This window comes from Balaenoptera musculus, chromosome 12 (assembly GCF_009873245.2).
Source record: "Balaenoptera musculus isolate JJ_BM4_2016_0621 chromosome 12, mBalMus1.pri.v3, whole genome shotgun sequence".
NCBI lineage: Eukaryota > Metazoa > Chordata > Mammalia > Artiodactyla > Balaenopteridae > Balaenoptera > Balaenoptera musculus.
In genome coordinates this window covers 28,049,066-28,069,160 of record NC_045796.1, presented here as the reverse complement: position 1 = coordinate 28,069,160, position 20,095 = coordinate 28,049,066, and the positions used below count along the sequence as shown (strand labels likewise).

General features: G+C 38.8%; 1 protein-coding gene across 3 annotated transcripts in view; it reads left to right on the top strand.

The window, feature by feature from the left end:
* PDE7B (phosphodiesterase 7B) overlaps positions 1–20,095 on the top strand; it is a 346,643-nt gene that overhangs the window by 197,852 nt on the left and 128,696 nt on the right. Inside the window, exon 1 of one of the 3 annotated variants that reach the window (XM_036872059.1) lies at positions 359–782. The exons of the other annotated variants lie outside the window; for them this stretch is intronic. Coding sequence (XP_036727954.1) covers positions 545–782 — 238 coding nt within the window. The 5' untranslated portion in view covers positions 359–544. Of the gene's footprint in view, positions 1–358; positions 783–20,095 lie in introns of those variants that run through there. 3 annotated transcript variants of the gene reach the window in all.

Sequence of the window (20,095 nt, the reverse complement as noted above, 5' to 3'; positions counted from 1 at the left end):
CACCGCAGGGGTGACTCCTTACCTGACACCTTCAGGTAACTGGCCTCTGGAGGACCCCCTGGGAGGCTGGCAAAGGGGCGCCGCCCCTCATCTTTGCCTGAAGTCCTTGAGGGCTAAACAAGCCACTTGACAAACTTTGACAAGCAGCAAAAGAGATCAAATAAATCAGAAGAGAGAAAAAGCGAAGGCTAAAGCCTCAATGGCCTTTCTCCCCCCTGCTGTCGTTCCAGCTGTAGCCTGGGATTAATTAAGTGCTGCAAAGTCAGTGCCTGAGAGAGAAGAGGGAAAAAAATGCTTTCTCTCTCTAAGGCAGGAGGACAGGAACCGTTCTCACCAGTGAGAAACCTTGGGAAGTGAGTCGCTGTCATCGTCAGTGTTTGTGGAGGGGCTGGAGGGGCAGGGCTTTGCCAGGCTGGAGGAGGCTTGCCTTTCCGAAGCTGGAGAGGATTTCCCGGGGGTTCGCCTTCCCCAGCCTGGGAAGAATTTCCCCTCTGGTAGCAGCCGCAGCAGCAGCGCGACCTCGTCTTCTGGAGACCAGGGCAGAATGCCTGTGCTCGAGCGCTATTTCCACTCGGCAGAGCTGGGCAGAAGGTGGACGGCCCCAGAAGGTGTGCTGCCCTCCTCCCTGGGCAGCCGGCCGGTTTGCCAGCAGGGGCCGCTGCCCTGGGACTTGCCAGAGATGATCAGGATGGTAAAGCTGGTTTGGAAATCCAAAAGCGAGCTGCAGGCGACCAAACAGAGAGGCATTCTGGAGAATGAAGATGCTCTCCACAGCTTTCCAGGTAAATCAGCTGGGAGGTGTGAAAGGTACCAGGGCCAAGTCTCACGACTTTCAGTCCCTTCCTTGGAGAGCCCAAGACCTAAAAATGGGAAGAGGAAGGAAGACAAACTGTGCAGCATAGGGCCCGAGGGCTGTGGTTAATGAATGTTTGCTCTATTATAGAAATGCATCTTAAAATTAAGAGCGGTGCGGTAGGAGGAGCATGAACAGACGGGCAATCAAGAAACCTGGGATCTGGGCTTAGCTTGTCACTTGTTTGCCCTGTGGCTTAAACAAGTGACATTTCCTAAGTTCCAGTCTCCACAGGGAGGGGATGAGATTGCGTGCTCTTTAAATTGGGTGTCTGTCCTGCCTCTGCAATTTCTTATTCACAAGACAGTTACCTCTGAGAGAATATTCTTCTTGGGTTGCTTTTTTGTAATGCTTTATAGAAAGTAAAATATATTTTCCCATTTTAAACTGTGGAACTACAGCATGTATAAATGTTCCCAGGACTGAGTTTGGCCTGGTTGCTTTTTATGTCATGAGAAAGTTGATAAACTTCCTTGCCTCAGTTTTCCCTTTTGACAAATGACAATAATACAAATTTCTCCATTGATATCAGGAAAAATCAACTCACAAATGTGGAAATGATGATTCATTGGAGCTCTGTTATGTTATAAGAATGTGCTGTGTTTGGGACAGTTGAGGAGAACTTTGCTGTGTTTTTAGCAGGGGGTACCACACCACAAACATACCTAGGATCCCTGTGGAGGATCCCAAGGGACTCCGATAACTCCGTACACTAAGAATACAGGATGCACTCTTCCTTAGGGAAATATGTTGGTAGATATTTGGAAAGTGATGGTTTCCTTTAGAAGAACAAATGTGAACATGTGTTTATGCATTTGAAGTTTTGGCTAGCCCTGTGCATGGAATCCTGACATGCCATTGTTGGTGAGAGATGGGGGCCTAGATGGAAAAGCAATACCAAAAAGTACCTCTCTTTTTTTCTCGTGGAAAAAGGCTAGGAAATCAAAACTCAGCTAATTTTGTTTTTAATCATTTATGCAGAAACCTTTTTTAAGTTGCCTAATAATCTAAAATGAACATTATTAAAAAATAATGCTCTGGGCAAGAAAAAAAAGATTGGAAAGGAATTAAAAAAACAACAGTTTTGGTCTCTAGTAAACAATGAATACTTAGGAAAGAGAAGGAAACCAATGAGACTGTCGTTTATGTGGCATTTGGGAGATGGATGCCCAGGGAAATGGGTCCTGGTCAGAAAAAATGAGGTAATGCTAAAGCCATCCCATATTTCATGTGAGTACAAGAAAAATGGAAAAACCCACCTGGGCAGAAAACTTAACTATGACACTTCAACTTTTACCACTCTTGGTTTGTTTCAGTATATTAAATGATTAAAATGCATATTTCAAATTACACTTTTGGTAAAACTACTTAATTTAATGGACGTTAGCATGTCTGTAGAGATATGTGTGTATTATTCTTTATATTATATACTAGCAGGTGTCTAATTCCTGAAAAAGCAATACTACAGAGAGAAAACAAAACCCCTATAACTTTTTGTCACTTAAAAGCTACATTTTTCTGGATGTTATGAAGTTGAGCTAACTGAGTCTTAAGATGGCCCTGGACCCCTGCCTCACCCTTTGTGGAATATATCTCAGCGGCCATGCTTCTTCCCAGGAAGGCTGCCCCTGCTTTGTTGGTCCCTGCATCCTGCCTGCCAGGAGGCAAGCTCTATTTCAACACCTCCCCAAAAACTATCTGTTTACCTCCTCTTCTTCCTTCCCTGCCTCCCCAGCCTCAAGGGGATGAGGGGCTCACACTTTCTGACATGGACATAAAGCCATTATTGTCCATATACGCAGCATGGGGCCATATGTTGAAGCCCCAAAGGCAAGTTGCTTCACTTTCCAAATTGTCTTATTGTTTCTCTCATCTTGTTGCTGAGGCTGCATTTCCTCCTCACATCAAGTGTTCTGTGCCATTCTCACCATAACAGCATGATGGTGAGGGCAGAATATTTCCAAAAGCCTGGCATCTTTCCATTTTTAGAAGGAGATGGTTTAAACTGTCTTCATTTTGAGTACAGGGGTTTAAGTAGAAAGTTCCTCAAAAACCACCGAGACACGTGGTGGTCTCTCTCTCTTTCCCTCCCTCCCTCCTGCCCTCCCTCCCTTTCTTTCTCGAATCTGACCCTTGCCTCAGAATCCTCAAACAATTTATGCTTTGACGACGTGGAACAGTTTACTGTTCCTCAACATGCATCAAGTGGTGCCCTACCTCTGAGCCTTGCCTTATGCTTGGAATGTCTTTTTTTGGCTTAGGCCATTGAAAATTTTTATTCAAATACAAAGTCCAGCTCAGGCATCCCTTTCTTTGTAATGACTTTTCTGATCTCCATCCCCACCCCCAAATCTTCTCCCACAGTCATTTATTCCCTCTCCTTTACTCTCTTTGCCTGTAGGAACTTAACATATTACACTTACAGCACACAATTTTTTGCCATGCTAGTAACTAAAAACAGGAAAATTAAATACTATAACATTCTATGTATATTTCAACTGCTTGTGATAACAGATAAATGAGTTTACATTTCTAAAAACCATGAAATTGCAGAACTTCTGAAGAGAACCAACAGTCTAGAGAGCTTTAGAGACGGATGTCACCGTTCTTAATAAGTTGAATTTAACTTTAAAAGTTCCAGCTTTTTTTCTCCTTAGTGAAGGGCATCATTATTTGTACTCATACTCCTTAGTCAAGACTGGAACTTTGTTTCTCATAAGGGAAATAGAAAAGTGTTCTGAGATTTTGCTTAGGGAATAAAGGGAGAGAGCAAAAGGATTTATGGAAAAATAAATGCGTACATATGTGTTCATGAGAGATGTTTAAGGCAAAATATACTGAACTGTGAGTGATGGAAGACAGAGAGGAACAGAGTCCCCTGAAGAGAGCAAGGGAGAGCTAGGGAGGAGGAAGTCACACGTGGGAACATCTTTGCTGGAGACTAATGTGACTTTTAAAGCAATAGGTTGGAGGAGGAAATGGGGAATGATAGGAGGAAGAGAGGCTCTTCAAAGCCACCCCTCCGGGTGCATGCTTCTAGGCGTGCCCCCAGGAGCTGGACATGGGCAGAGGCGCTGTTTGCCCTGGAGAGGGACTCTGGAACATATTGGCATGCCCAAGGTTGGAGTGTCAGCTCAGTTCATTACCTCTTACCCAAGTATTTAATTGTATTAATACTCACATCATTTTCCCTCTATGAAGCAAACAAAGGATGGTCTAATTGTCTAGTTAACACAGACGAGGCGAATAATGAACTAGAGACTAAACAACTTGTCCAGACCTTGACATTGTGTCAGAACCAGACCATCTCAATCATCCAAGTCTAATCCACAAAACTTGACATGATCGGGGCACAAACTGGGTAATTTCAATTTAAACCAAGACATTGTTTTACTGATTATATGTAGCTGGACAAACACGGAGGCTCTGGATGCAATATAAACCTTGGTCAAAGCAGAAAAATAATATTACCATGCAAAATAAGTCAAAGAATTGTGCCTCCTTTACATTTTTAAACTCATTCTGTGGGCTTTAGTTTCAGGTCCAAGTTTCCAGTGCTGAGAAGATTCCCAGGGGGAGATTATCCATCTATTACCAATAGAAAATAAGCTTCAAAGCATGGTGGTCAGAGCGTGCCCAGAAGTGGGGAGTGAGGGGAGGGAAGAAGGATGGGGAATAAATAAACAGTTTCTTAAATGCTCTGAGCGCAAATATTATTCTAATTGTGATTCTAGTCAGCAACCTAAGACTAGACATCCCCTAGCAGGACTTGGTCTTAGTTGAATAAATAATTTGACTTCAGAATTCAACCAAATACCTGCAAACTCTGCAGCTGTGGAACTTACCATTCATTCTGGTATCTCTGGTCTAAATTTTACATTATATTTTACTTATTTATTAAGCTTGTTTCCATTTCAATAGCCTTTGGTTACAGAAATATATAAAACACACACCTCCCTCAAAAAAAAAAAGCATTCATTTTCCCCATAGCCATTGTAACTTGTCCTGTCTTCAAGAAGAATAAAAATAATCAGAAATTTGCTTTATACTGAGCCCTAAAAATCAAACAGCTTCAGAAGGGAAAATCTCTGAAACAATTCACTGATTCCAGAACTATACAATTCAAATTGACAAAGAGGCTATTTTTAAATATCTCAAGTATCAAGCATGATATAAATTAAATACGTTGAAGACTGAACACTTTTATTATTATAAACCAAGGAGCATTTATTAGACGTGTAGTGTATACCACGGACTGTGGTAGGCACCAAAGATTCAGGGAGCAATCAAACTTAATAAGAAGAGAACAATTATGAATTTATGAATCAGAATTCTATCTAGAACTTCAGTGTGAAAACAAGCATTTGTTAGTTTCAACCTCTATGTCAACTCAAAGTACTGGCTATAAAAATTGGCCAGTAAAATTCAAAAACACTAGTAAAAAATTCAAGCGCACTTTCAAATACTCCTCAATATTTTTTTTTTAAACATCTTTATTGGAGTATAATTGCTTTACAATGGTGTGTTAGTTTCTGCTTTATAACAAAGTGAATCAGTTATACATATACATATGTCCCCATATCTCTTCCCTCTTGCATCTCCCTCCCTCCCACCCTCCCTATACTCCTCAATATTAATGATTTCATTCCAAGCAGGACAAATTGCTTTGGTCAAAGAATCAATTAGTCTTAACAGTAGATAACTTGACATTAATTCAAAGCATTTTTCTATGTTCTTGTAGACATTAGCCCCCACTCATCCTGTAGCTATACTGGATAATAACCATTGACAAGTCAATCCATTCTTTAAATGTGAATGCAAATTTGAGTGAAAACTGGGACACGTCATCGCTCCTTGAACTAAACCTGTTCTTCACCAGACTTCCTAGTTTTCATGAATGGCAGCACTCCTGCAGAAACCCAGGTTCAAAACCGCTCCCTCATACTTCCCAGTTCATGTGGATTACATAAACCTTCACTTGTTCATTTAAAAAAAACAAAAACAAAAAACCGCTCCCACCAGCTCTCCAATTCCAGTTGGCTCCAATTCCATAGAATAGGTTAAGAGTGGCGTTGCAGAGTTGAGATTTTTAAAATTTTAAGTCCTGCCTCTCTCTTACAGACTCTGTGAACTGTGCAAATTACTTCACCTCTCTGTGCCTCAGTTTCCCCTTCTTTTAAAAAACAGGGGAATAACAGCAGCACCTTTGCAAAAGGTGAGGATTAAGTGAGATAATTTAAAAAAGTGCCAAAAAAACAGCCTACATCCTACCACATTCTCAGCAAGTGCTCACTATCATAATTACTGATATTGCTGCTATTTCCTCATCAACTTACTCACATTCATTGCTTTCTTTCTATTCAGTTACATGGCCCTTAGCCAAACCTCATGTTGTTTGGTCTGTTATCTTCCAATAGCCTCCAACTCCAGTACTCTCTCTACCCCTCTTCTTTCTCCTCCATCATTTAGATCAATAACATCAAAAGAAAAATCAGAATAGATCTCCCCCCTCTTCAGAATCCTTCAATGATTTTTCCATTGTCTGTAGAGAAAATCCAAATTCTACTATCCTGCATTCAAAGCACTGCACACTCTGAAACTAGCTCACTTTTCCCATCTGACTTGTCACTTATATGCCACTCGGATAGGACAAGCATCCCACAGCTTCCTACGTGCTCTCTGCTCATTGTTGCCAATGCCTAAAATTACTTCCCTCCATGTCCCCAACTTCTGCCATCTTTTAAGACCTCACTCACACGCCATTCCCCGCACAAAGCCTTTCTGAGATTACCGAGGAAGGGTGTGCCTTTCTCTTCTGAAGTCTTACAGAACTTTCTTTGTATTTATTTCACAGGCAAACCACTTTATTTTATTATAATTAATGTACATTTTCTTCCTCCCCTCCTAGACTTTCAGCTTTTTGAGAATCTGGAGAACATTCTATTTTCTTTGTGTTCTCCCCATCATCTTTCACATGTCAGCCACTCAATACATTTTGATAAGTGAAAAAAAGAAAATTATCAGAAGGAATAAAATAGCTTATGAGTTGCCATTAAATGCATGAATGAACATTTTTTTCTAGGCACAGATTACTTAAGAAATATGAATTCTATTTCTTCCTTTTAATGGGCTCATTTTTAAACTTATATTCTGGCAGAAGATCAGTATTAGTCATTATGGCTTTTAAAGTAAAAGAAAAGAATACACAAGAGTGAATGTCAGAACCATTTAAAAGGTATAAAGTATGTGCAAAACTAATATGAGACAGTTCTCTCTTCATATAGAAGAGTTGTCATTTACTGATAATTATCAAATCTTAGAGTAATGTGTGTAAATTATGCCTGCTTTTATATACTTTTAAAATAATTACTCTGTTCATGAATCTTGGAACATTTTACATCAACTAAAGTTTCAAAAGGTGCTTCTTTTACAGATAACAGTCTGTATATTCCTCAATGTAATTTCAAAAATAGAATGCGGAAGGTGTGTGTTTACCCGGTTCTACAAATGAGCTTTTGAGGGGATGGAGCTGAATAGAGGATGTTATTCCCATGTCCTCTGCTCTTTGCCTGGAAACAGCTTCTCTTTTCTTTTTTCTTTTTTTTTTTTTTAACAAGGCTGGTTTCACTGGGCAGCAAGGCATTGACTTTTGCATCTAATTTCTAAAAGGAAAACATTAGAAGCTTTATTGTTAAAAGACCAAAAGCAACTCAAAGTATGTGCCCTCTCCTATCATCTGATATTTTCTCTCTTTAATTATCAGTATACTTCATAATACATAGTAATGCATATCACCATATCAAAAATATGATAGGGAGCAAAGTTCAAAGTACTTGTGATTTAATAACAATGCGCTAGCCTAGATATACACACAATGTAGACCTTATTCTTTGTTTTTCTATTTATCTCTCTCTGCCTTTCCATGGATTTCTATTTAGAATTGACTTCGATCTCTAAAATGTTAAGAGATCACCCCAAGAGTTTGGATTTGTATCTGTGCACTTGTCTCAGATTTCCTCAAAATACAAAATTATCAGAGACCCTTCCTTCAGAGTACTTCTCCTCACCTAAAATATCCACATGGCATGATATTTTATAGATTATAAAGCAAGCCCCTGTCCTGAACATTTTGTTATTCTTGGGCTCTCACACAGTGCTAAGGGAACACTACAGTCTGTATCATTAGTAACAAGATAAAACCTAAAAGTCAACCTTGTATGCAATTGGAAGGCATACTTGACAAAGGCAAAGCAGGGTTTAGCTGTGTATGGCCTTAAAAGGAGTCCAAGGGGCCAGGGCTACTCCAGAAAAACAAAATCCCTAGAAAGAAAAGGACAAATTTCAAGAGAGATTGAGTAGGATGCGGTTGCATGTACCTGGTAGTAGAAATTGAAAGGTGAAGAATCCAGAAAATTGTAAAGTAAAATCATGGTGAGAGATGTAATGGGAATGAATGTAAAACTTTAGTCAAGGTATTTAAAAAGAAAATTAAATAACCAAGGGTAATAAGACATATAATGTAATCGTTAGAACTTTTCCCATTAAATCTTCAGATGTTCCTCGACCTCTGGAATTAAAGCCAAAGCACAAGATTCTCTTTCTTGCTTCCTTCTCCATCTCTTTTTTGGATGGCACACAACTATCTCAGAAATCTACAGACTTGATGAGCACTTAGGAAAACCCAAAGACATGCTCATTTAGAGGATCTGTGACAAAAAATTTATTCAAAAAAAGTAAATAGAATTTGCTGAAGAAAATGATTGAGAAAGAAAAGAGAAGGGGACAGGTGGAGCCAAGCATAGAGCACCAAGGAGAAGGAAGTGAGGTGAGGACACTGTGAAGAAATTGGATCCAAGTGTAAGAAGAGTAATCAAAAACACATACAGAAATGAAGAGGAAACAGTCACTGTTAAAAACATCTGTCACAGGGATCTCAAATTTCCACACTCAGATGTACAATACATGTAGCCTGTTTCTTTTCTTCAACTAATCAAATCTTCCTTGAACCCACCCTAATGAGGGGTAAGAAAATTTGAACTTGCTAGTTAACGAGGTGGTGGTCAGTCTCTTCTGGATTAAATGACTTCTTTTGGATAAATGCTTTCCTTCCCCTTGCTCCTCTCCAAGGTACTATCTGGTGAATGTGTCTTGGGCTCCCGCACACTCATCTGAATGTTTCAACCACACGCAACATAAAGTGCCAGTCAGACGGGGAAGCATGTCCATCTGACCACTGGGCTCTGCCTTTGATTCTCTTCCCCACAATTCTTCAGGGTGTCAGGAGTAGATGGCCTTACTCTGTGCCATATCCTCTTTCCAGAAGAAGCCTCAATGTGGAAGGGACAAGAAACCATATCCACAGCCTACCTCTCAATGTTAATGAGACCTGATAAATGACTATAGAGAGTCTCTTTATCTTTCCACAAAGACCAGTTATTAAGATCATTGTTCTGCTACAAACTCACACACACACACACACACACACACACACACACACACAAATGAAAACAAACAAACCAAAAACAAAAACCCTTACTCTGAAGATGAAATTATGACTATTGACTCCCTCTTTCTCTTTTCCTTCTTGCTATAGCATTCCTAATCATCCCTAATGGTTGCCTCTGGTGGGACGGATGGGGAGGATACACACAAGAGAGGGCAAAAGAAAAATCACATGGATATATTTCCAAAAACATGATCTCCATTATACACTGGTTGTGCTACCATGTGCTGAGCCCTGTACTTGAGTACCGCATGCTCAATATTATTTATTTTAGTTACATTCCCATGCATGTGCCGAACCCAATCATTCTCCCCTTTCTACTCCCTCTTTCTCGTTTTCCAAAAATATGCTTGTGCATTTCAGTAACCATCTCAGGACTCTGACACTGAAAAGTTCAGCTGAATGATCATAATGCACAAAGCAGGATGTGTACAAGTCACACCTGTATGATCAGGTTCCACATTGAAAGCTGAGGTTTTCTATCCAATGCAAATTAGGATTGTCGTCATAATCGTACAGTGCATTGTACTCTGGTCAGGTCTGGTACATTATCATTGCTTAAATGTGCTAATTGGAAATTTCTGAGAGTTCTTCTCCTTTCTCTGCACCTTGGCCCCTAGGGAGAAGATGGGGTGGGAGGCGTGTACTGGTAGAAAGAACAGTAGCCTTACATATGAACAGGGATCTTTTTTTTTTTCTAGTGTCGTCATAGGAAACATTATTGCCTCCTTCGTGGTAGCTGATACATAGAAACTGCTGTCTCCTTCCCTATCCTCTCTGTAACTCACCTGAGGTTTAGGTACACCTATCTTTTTGGCCCTTGTTATCTCTCTTGAATATTAGTTGAGTTCTGCACTGTTTTTCTTGGATCAATCCCTAATTCTACAGCAGAACAAAAGAAAATATTTCCTTGTCAATTAAATTGGAATATAAAATCAAGAATTGTGAATTCACTGGACTTTATAAACTCTAAAGCAAATGATTTCTGACCTCTTTCATCCTAAATGCCCTATTCTTTGATTTGGAGATAAATGCACCTAGAATGTGAATAGACAAAATTGGACTAAAACAAATTTTGCTTTGAAAATATTTTTGAAAATGTCTCCAGCACTCCAAAAATAATTAGGAACATTCTAGGAGGTCACAGAATAGAAAATGATGTTTTGATGTTACATACAAGTATTTAGCTTATTCTACTGTACAGTAAGTATCAGTTGAATGGGAATTTATTCCCCATTTAGAAATAGAAGAAACTGAGACCTGTATTTACTGGTTGTTTATTCAAGATACTTAGAAAAGGAAGTAAATAATTCAAATTTCTAGGTTTATTCAATTATTCAATTGAATAATTATCTTTTGAGTGTCTACTCGGTGTGTAGCATTGTTAATGTACCTGGGAGGAAAGCAGAAGGAAGAGAGATTACGACCTGTTAGAAAACACAGATCTATAAACAACTTACTGTTACCGAGGCAGAATGGCATATGTTTTAAGACACAGTAGAAATAATACTCTCTGGGAACACTGAAGAAAGATCAAGACTGCTTATTCAACTAAGATTTTTAGTGATTATCATGTGCCAGACACTGTCTTGGTTCCTTAAAAAAATACAAATTCATGAACCAAGAAAGTTGAGGTAAATGGATGAATGAATGGATGGACGGACAGACAGTCACGGCAAGCTAGGTAGGTGACATATGTTATACTGGAGGTAGCTACACAAAGTCTGTGCCAACACACAAGGGAGCGATTAATTCTGTCTGTATTATGGATGGTAAAGAAGTTTTCAGAGAGGAGGTTATTTTGAGGTAAATTCAAAGTAAGTTATATTTCTCCAAATGAAGAAGAAATGGAGGACATTTCAGGAAAAAGAAATAGTAGGACCAAATGCAAGAAATTCTGGGCAATGCCAAGTCATGAGATATGAAATATATCAGGAAGACGGCTAAGGATGAGACTAGAAAGTCAAACTGGGGGACAGGTTACCAAGGGCTTCATCTGCCTTTCTAAGGAGTATTTCCTCCAGGCAATGAGAAGGCTTCAAATAATGTAAGTGGGAAGTGATAAATTTTAGTTTCGAAAGGTCACTCTAGCAACAATGGCTGGTGGAGAGCTGGACTTGGGGTAAGGATACCAATGAATTTTTAACCATCAGTTTGGTGTTCATTGACTGTATTAGGTAGATATTGAGAATTTTGAGATGATGAATATTTTTTCTTTAACTTACAAACCAACTTTCCCAAGTGCTATAGCATTTTACAGGAAATAATACACAAATCATCAAGCCAACACCCTGTACCACCTGATACCAGCCCGTCCTGAAGGATTTACATCCTTAATGTTCTTCCATCCAGACCTCCCATTCAAAGTCATGCTCATCTTTTCCCCAAATTCAAAACCTGACACAATTTATCCTCACAATCTCAGAACAGCCTATCCCTCCTAATTTGCCAAGTCATGTTTCTCCCTGAATTCAGGTTGCCATGTTTTCTTAAGCAAACTATTCTTTCAAGGCTAAATGCCACAGGATGGACGAGAAAACGTATAAGAAAAACACAATTCTTATGTAGCTTATAATGTATTGAGTTAGATAAAACTACTTCCTCAAATATAAACCAAGTGTGACAGATAGTCCGTGAGGACTGGATGTTAACTTATCCGTCTCTAGAGTGACCTACAAAGGCTTTGTGTGGACTGGTCATTACAACTATGTCTTTAACATGGTTAAGATCTCAACAAGATGTAACAAGGTGACTTTCTTGGTGAATTAACATGAATGTAGGTACAGAAGCAGAAAATCACAAGAAATGATGGAGAAATGGAGATTAGTCAAGTTAACTTGGTCTGATGTTTGGCATAAAGACTACAGAAAAATAGAAAGACATGACATTAATAGGACCAGGTTGCCCCTGAACAAGAAATGTTAATTTTTGTAGAACCATTGAAAAATGTTAAGTGGAAAGTAGAGAATTCTTTGCATTGTATAATAGAAAGTGCCTTTAAGATCTTCTAGTTAAACCACTGCATTTTCTTAGTAAGAAAATTAAATGTACTTGGAGGTTACACAACATACTTGGAGACAATTCGAGGTTCCTTGATGTACAGCCGTGCTGTTGACTCAGTCATGCTTTCTGCCGTGGTCCAAACTTTAAGTCTCCCAACTCCAAAAATGCCTCTCTACATGATAATCTCTCTAATTCTAATTTTCTGTCCTTTTCACTGCCGAGCGCCAACATCTCTGTGATTGCGTTCTATAGTGTGTGGTGTTCATCTTACACGAACAAGAGTTCGTTATATATGTACCTGTAAACGCATACTTACGTGTGTATGTATACACATGCTTTTTCTTGTTTTCATACTTCGACTGTGAATTGCGGTGGGGGGCATGTCCCAAGCCCTCTCTTTGTGAATTTCCCCATCTAGAGGGCCTGCAATGCACTGAAAGGGGAGTTGTTCACCAGGAAAGAATACTAGAGGTGAGAATTTAAACAGGATCGTGAGATTAAAGGAAGTTACATATGAGATAAATAGAGATGGTAGCTGCTGGTTGCTAAAACCGTCATAAATGAGATGCTTCTGTGATCCTGTTCCATGGTTCTTCTTTCCGCCTGTCGCCTGGAGATAGAGTTGCAGGGGGGTGGACCAGACAGAGCCAGTACGTGTGGCTGTTGGAAGCTTGGGTCTGCAGTGCATTTGCCCATAAACCATTGAGGATTAACCTCTCAATCCCTCAGGCTCTCTTTGCGAACATGGTGCCGAGCTCGGAAAGCAAGTTGAAGATTTAGCAGCGTTTAGGCAAGATTTGATGAAGCTCATCCCCAACCGCCCTTTTTTTTCTTTCCTGCTTCTATAAGGTGTTTGTGTTTCCAGAGGAAAAATGTAGGCTTTCGAGGCTATTTTCCCTCCTTTTTCCTCTGAAACTGTCTCCCTCCTCTCAGCAGCCTTCTTGGCTGCCTGCATTTTACCAATGCACAGCCTGCCTGCTCCTTATCACCCAAATAAGGTAATAGTTAGAAACACAATTGAAGTGGCTTCTTTTTAATGAATAATAGACCTTGTTCCATTAAAAATAAGACCCTACTCTGAACCATTACAGAAACTTTTTTTGATGTTTAAGAAGAAATGTCAGTGACTCGGGGGGAGTGGTGGCAGATAGAGCTTTCTGATGTTGTTCTTCATTATTTTTACTTCATGCTCCCTGTACCTCTGGCTCTCCCTGAGACAGAAACGGTGAGATACCATAAAATAACCCTCTCTCGAAGTATATTTGGCCTGACAGGAAACAGGAAATACCAGAAAAGATCACAAGAAAAGCTGTAATCATAAGATTTCTAGCCTAATTCTTTTGACGTCAGCAGTTCAGATAAGTCAGATAAGCAATCACAAGCATCCGTGAGCTCTAGAGTGCCAATCCAAATACCCCAAGTGCATCTTCAACCCTTTTGAACTCTCACATTGTTGTTTTGCCCCTGCCCTCTTCTCTTTCCCCCCAAGAAGCATATCCTGAAATTGTGAATTATGGATTAATGTCAACATTAAGGTATTCAAAGATATTACACAGAGCCTCTAAATTGGTCCTATAGTCAATTCAGCTTGCTTAGTGCATTGTAAATCTTGGATGAAGCTGACTGTTAATAAGATGTAGGAAACTAACTCTGGTTTGTCTCAAAATGAGTTTGCTTCCCAAAGTTTAACCTTTCCAATCTTGACAACTAAGCCTTGGCTATGAAATGACTCTGATAATATGCTAAAAGATACATTACCATACCCAAAATATGCCAAAGTATTCAGTAACTCCAGTCATCATTACTATCACCTTTCTTTGGGCACCACCACCTCCATTCCACAACAATAGAATATTTATGGGTTGGTTAGATATAAATGACATGGGGAATAAATTCCCCTATGAAAAGTTTTCATAAATTCAGAACCAAAACTGTGGAACTCAACCATTAGATCATAAGCAGAGGTACATGTATGGGCTGCTCAGAGGATGAGGTAAGAGATTAAATCAAGATTTAAATCAGTATTGCATTACATGTAAATTTAAAATGGTTGAGAATAAGAACTTATTTATAAGTTCTCAAAAAAGGTTGAGAATAAGAACTTATTTATATAACATCTATTTCTAAAAAGATTTGTAAGCTTCTAAAGACGGTTTGTAAATAAAACATAAGTACCCAAAGACATAAAACCATTCTGTCCTGATAAAAAACAAAAACCATACAGTAAAGTACGAGGGAAGGAGAACAAATATGCAAAGTAATTGAGCAAAACTGAGATCTGAACTTACTAGCAGGCAAGGTAAAAGGGGAAACAGGACGGTTACAGCATTCATTGTAGCTGGGAAATAAAAAGTTTTTCCTGGCTTTGGGTATGTGGAGCAAGTTTTGACGAGAGCTCTCTGTATGATAATGGAGGATGTCCTTCAAGGAGTTTGATATGCAGCTGTGAAGAGGTGCCTCACCACGAGGGAGTTTTACAGACTTTCTCAGTGAAAGATGGTTCCATAGAGACCATTCGTTGGGAGCCAAAAGTGAGGTGGCCTCATTGTGGCTTTGGGGTGGTCTGACATAATAGGGGTCAGACATAAAAAAGGTCAAGAACATGTGTAAAACTGTGAGGAGTGAGAATGAAAGCATGTAGCTTCAGCGAAGGGTTCAGCTCTTGTGAGTGTATAAAGTTAGGTTATAGCCCCTGGAATGTCAAACAGATCTACCAGTCTCCTAATGGTCATACCTGCCATTATAATCATTAAAATGGAAAGAGAAAAATTAAGAAGCAAATTCCTCCTCTTAGATGGTAGAAGTGTCTTTATATTTGTCTTTGGTTGTGCCGGACATTTGGCTCTAATTAAATACACATCAATAAGGGGTCCTAATTAACTCATAAGTGAGTCTTGAGTCTTTACCAGGTTTTTTAACCTGATACGCCTTACTTTGAGTACCACAACTAAGCCCTTTATTTCATCAGTGTTTCTACAGTGTATGAACCCATGTAGACACTCAAAACATACATGCTGTATTAAAAGTTCAGAATAAATAATATCTGAATGCATATTTCATTTTATTTGAACCCACGTCCCACACTTTGCCTAACATTCTGCTCAGTGAAAATCCTTTTAATACTTCCCAAGGATTCAGACAACTGGAAAGAATGTATGTGTCTAGATTAAAAGATAAATACTATATTCAAGGAAGCACAGTAAGTATTGAAAACAAGTGGATTTATTCCTACTCAGTGCAAAAGTGATGAGCAGCTGGGTATTAAGTGTATTGAGAGGTGCAGTCCAGACATCTTTTCTGAGACCACTTCCAAATAAACTTACCGAGGAGGGTTACCAGTGTGTGTTGGGGCGGATTAATGTCAGAAAGGAAACAGGCTTTTGCTTTGTCCAAGTATAATATACCAGACGATGATCTTGCAAAATAAGTAAGGAAAAGAATAGAAGACTAAAAGATGAGAGGAAGCATAACTGGGCAGGGTAACACCTGCTTTCTGAAAAGAACAATGGGGTTTAGAAAGGAATTCAAGAGGCCTGAGCTAGATAATGCCAAAGGTGGCACAGAGAATAGAGGAAGTGGAGTCTGGATGCACTAGGAAGACTTGTTACATGCTATATCTTCTAACTACTTAGAGCTGAGCTACTCTTCCTCACGGCTCACCAAGGTCAGGGTGAGCCCTTTATTATCAACAGTTGCTATACATTTGTATTATCAGTCTTTGCCAAACTAACCAAGTTGAATAACCTTGCACTCTAATTGAAAACCAAGCTCAGACTAAGGACCGACCAACATGCATGCAGACCATGTGTGCGGTATACTCACTACTGTAAGATTACTTTGAATCAGGATAATTCTGGACCCACCTATGAGGGTGCTGAGTTCTTTCTATAGTCATTGTTGATATTTGCTATTGCCCCCGCGAAGCTGAAATTTAAAGACTATAAAGAGCTGCACTTCTCAGAGAGGCTTCAATTCTCAACTCCTTGGGGAATAGACTCCATTTTTATAGGGTTTGTGCTTCTGGTTTATGTTCTTTTCTTTTAATCTTATGAAAAATTAATAACAGCCTACCACCCTACACTCCCCTTTAGCCCTATCATTGGGGATACTTCTCTTTACTTCATTATCATGGTTAAAAGATGGGCTCTGGAGTCAGACTGCTTTGTATCTTTACTAAACTCTTTGGACCTCAGTTTTCTCATCTGTAAAATGGAAATAACGATAGAAACTGCGTTAAGGTGCAGGATTAAGTCAGATGATCTGCGTAAAGAAACTAGCATATTCCTAGTACATAGTAAGTACTCTGTAAGTGTTAGTGATTATTATCCCACACTATTCTTATTTCTAATAATTACCCAGAAGTATTAAGGTAGCTTTTTAGTTTATCATTGAAAAAGCAGGGAGCACTTAATTAACATTCCCTCATCTAAGGTGCATTACTCTGAGTCATAAATAAAGTGGGAAGAAAAGTCATAGAACAGAATTTTGGCTTAATTATACTTGCAATTCCAGTGATACAATCTTGAAAGTACCCTTTACTTATCATTCTTAATCAAACTTTCATCCATTATACATCAGCATATACAATGCAATTCTAATTCCCTTTGATTGTTATTCTAATCATGCAATTGCCAAAATATTGTGATTGATTTGGGGTGAAGAAATGGAATTTAAGTTTTGGTTGGGTCAAAGTACATGCAAAAGTAGTTTCTAAAAGCACACTGAATTTGCCAGTATTCATTTGTCAACTAAATCCTTAGCTAAAATAAGGTAAAATGTGAGAGGCTTGTGTTCTTATTTTTGAGTAGTCAATTATTTATGGCATGAATGGCCACTTAACATCAAAAACCTTTTTAATCACAAAGGGTTTTTTACTTGAATCTAGTCTCTAGATTACCATTTTGTTGGGACAATATCTACTTAAGACTTATTAATATACAAAAAGCCAGTTCATAACATGTTGCCATTAGAATTCCAGCCACAGCTTTTTAGGAATCAAGACTGATCACTTTTGACAAGCAGCAGACCTATCCAAATTACCACAGGGAGAGAAACTTCTCAGAGACCAGGGGTTTTGTAAGGAGATCAACATAATAGCTCATTTCCTAATGAAACTGGCAGGAGTTGATGTCTTCTAGTTATGTTGAAGAAAAACCATTAGATTTCCTCATGAGATTTCAGAGCTTGGATGATCTTCAACTGGAGACAAAGGACACCCTGAAATCATATAACATCTGCTCTCCTTGAAATGTCCAAAGACACCTGAAAATATTCAGAACTACCAGCATGTTTGTTGAACAAAGACTGTGCCTCCATCCCACCTCCAAGATCTATTTCCTGGGAACTCAGCAGCAGGGTAGAAATAACAATCAAAGGGAATTAAGAAAAAGAATATCTGGTTAATTGCTTTTAGAGGAATAAGACTAGTAAAAATTATCCCAGTTGTTCAGAATGAACAACTGATTCGTAGCCCTAGTATATGATATTCCAACATTTTGAGCAATATTAGCTTCAGGAAGCTTATATACCTCACCTCTTATCAGCTCAAGTCTTGGTTGGTATTCTCTCATGCTGTAAAACGCGGATTTGGGAAAGATGAAAGGGAGGGGCAGAGGGAAGAGGAATTTTCATAGGTGGTGTTTAACGGAATGCAGAGGAAAACATACTATACCATGTTTATATACTTTAAATGTCTACTAAACCAAAATGAATTCCATTGAGGACACTGATTTGAAAGAAAAAAGTGATTTACATAAAAAATAGTTTAATAGAATGTAAGTAAGGCTTTTAGGTTCTGCTATGAAAGTATCAGAAATAGGATTGGGAAGTCAGCAACCTAAATACACATAATCTACTTTTCAGATGCATGAATTATGAATGAGCCACCCTGAGCACTTGTTCAGCCTGAGCGGTGTTGACATGTCAAGTTGACCTGTGCTTTGGACCAGAGGTGGTCTAATAGTAACTTTACAGGGTAGGAATTAGAAGTGACTCATTGTGGAGGCAGAGAGAAGGTAGAAGAATGTATGCAGACTCCATCCCTGGCTCTGATTGCTCTGTAGTTCCTCAATGCAATTATGCAGAATTAATCAAATCCCTGGATGTGGAACCAAAAGGCACCTTCCTACTTGCTATGCAGATGTAAACGTTCCTTTCTCTGCACCACAGCCAGCCAAAGTGTGAACCGTGGAGATCGGAACTTTGGTCGAATCGTGCCAGGAGGGCACAGTCACTTGAAACCGAGCCCACGTTTGATTTAAGCTCAGAATGACAACTTCGGCAAGGGCTGGGGTAGGGGTGAGGGGGTGTTTTGCCGCATTTGATCAAGAAAAACCAAGGCACTAGGCATAAATTTCTCCGTTTTAATTATGCAAACTCCAAGAACATAGTGGCTGTTTGAATACTATCCTAAAGTCCACTTGATTAATCTCCCCAAATCATGCCTTTCAGTTTTCATAACTATTTCACATTCAAGATTTTAGCCCTCACCTCCTCACAGTTGAAATAAATGAACTGCTTCCATAGATAAAAGGCTAAAATCTTATTTTTCAATTAAGAAAACAGTGATGATGCTATTAGGAACATTGAACATCACTTTACTGAAAGTATTTGCTATAAATTGATCATTCCCCATCTACCGAAACTTAGACCTCTGCCAAACTTGGAGAGGGATACAAAGAAGTACAGATTACAACCCCCTCCTCCTGAGAATTTACAGTGCAGTTTGGAATCAAGAAATTGAGCATGAAACATTAAGTAGCAATTCAAACCCTTGTATTCTGATGTAGAATATTAGTTTGAAAAATTAGAATGCATCAGAATAAAATTGAATCATTATTTTAAATTTAAGTGATAAAAATGAATATCTAATTACTCCCTCCTTCTTCCTTAGCTAATTACCATTTTGCAGAGCTTTTTTCCTGAATAAGGTAACCCTTTCTAAGTCTGGGTCATAATCCCAGACCTTCATCCTGTCCCTAATTTTGATGGAGGAAGGGGTGATTCTTTTTGCTTCCATTTGATTTATGTCATTTTTTTTCTCTCTCTGTGTTTTCTTCTCCACCTGTCTCCTCTGCCCTCTCTTCTTCACTGCCCATCTTAAGAAAACTTAATATATTAAAAGTCATATTTATAAATAAACAGCCAAATTAGGATAGATATTGGCTTTATGTTAGAAGCTAACATGACAGATGAATGGATAAAGAAGGTGTGGTGTATACATATATAATGGAATATTACTCAGCCATAAAAAAAGAACCAAATAATGCTATTTGCAGCAATGTGGATGGACCTAGAGATTATCATACCAAGCGAAGTGAGTCAGAGAGAGAAAGACAAATACCATATGACATCACTTATATGTAGAATCTAAAATATGATACAAATGAACATACCTACAAAAGAAAAACAGACTCACAGACATAGAGAACAGACTTGTGGTTGCCAAGGGGGAGGGGAGGTGGGGGAGGGAAGGATTGGGAGTTTGGGATTAGCAGAAGCTAACTATTATAAATAGAATGGATAAACAACAAGGTCCTACTGTATAGCACAGGGAACTATGTACAATATGCTGTGATAAACCATAATGGAAAAGAATATGAAAAAGAATATATATATGTATAACTGAGTCACTTTGCTGTACAGCAGAAATTAAACACAACATTGTAAATCAACTGTACTTCAATAAAATTTTTTTACAAAGAAGCTTACAAACAAGAACCTAAAATCACTTTATT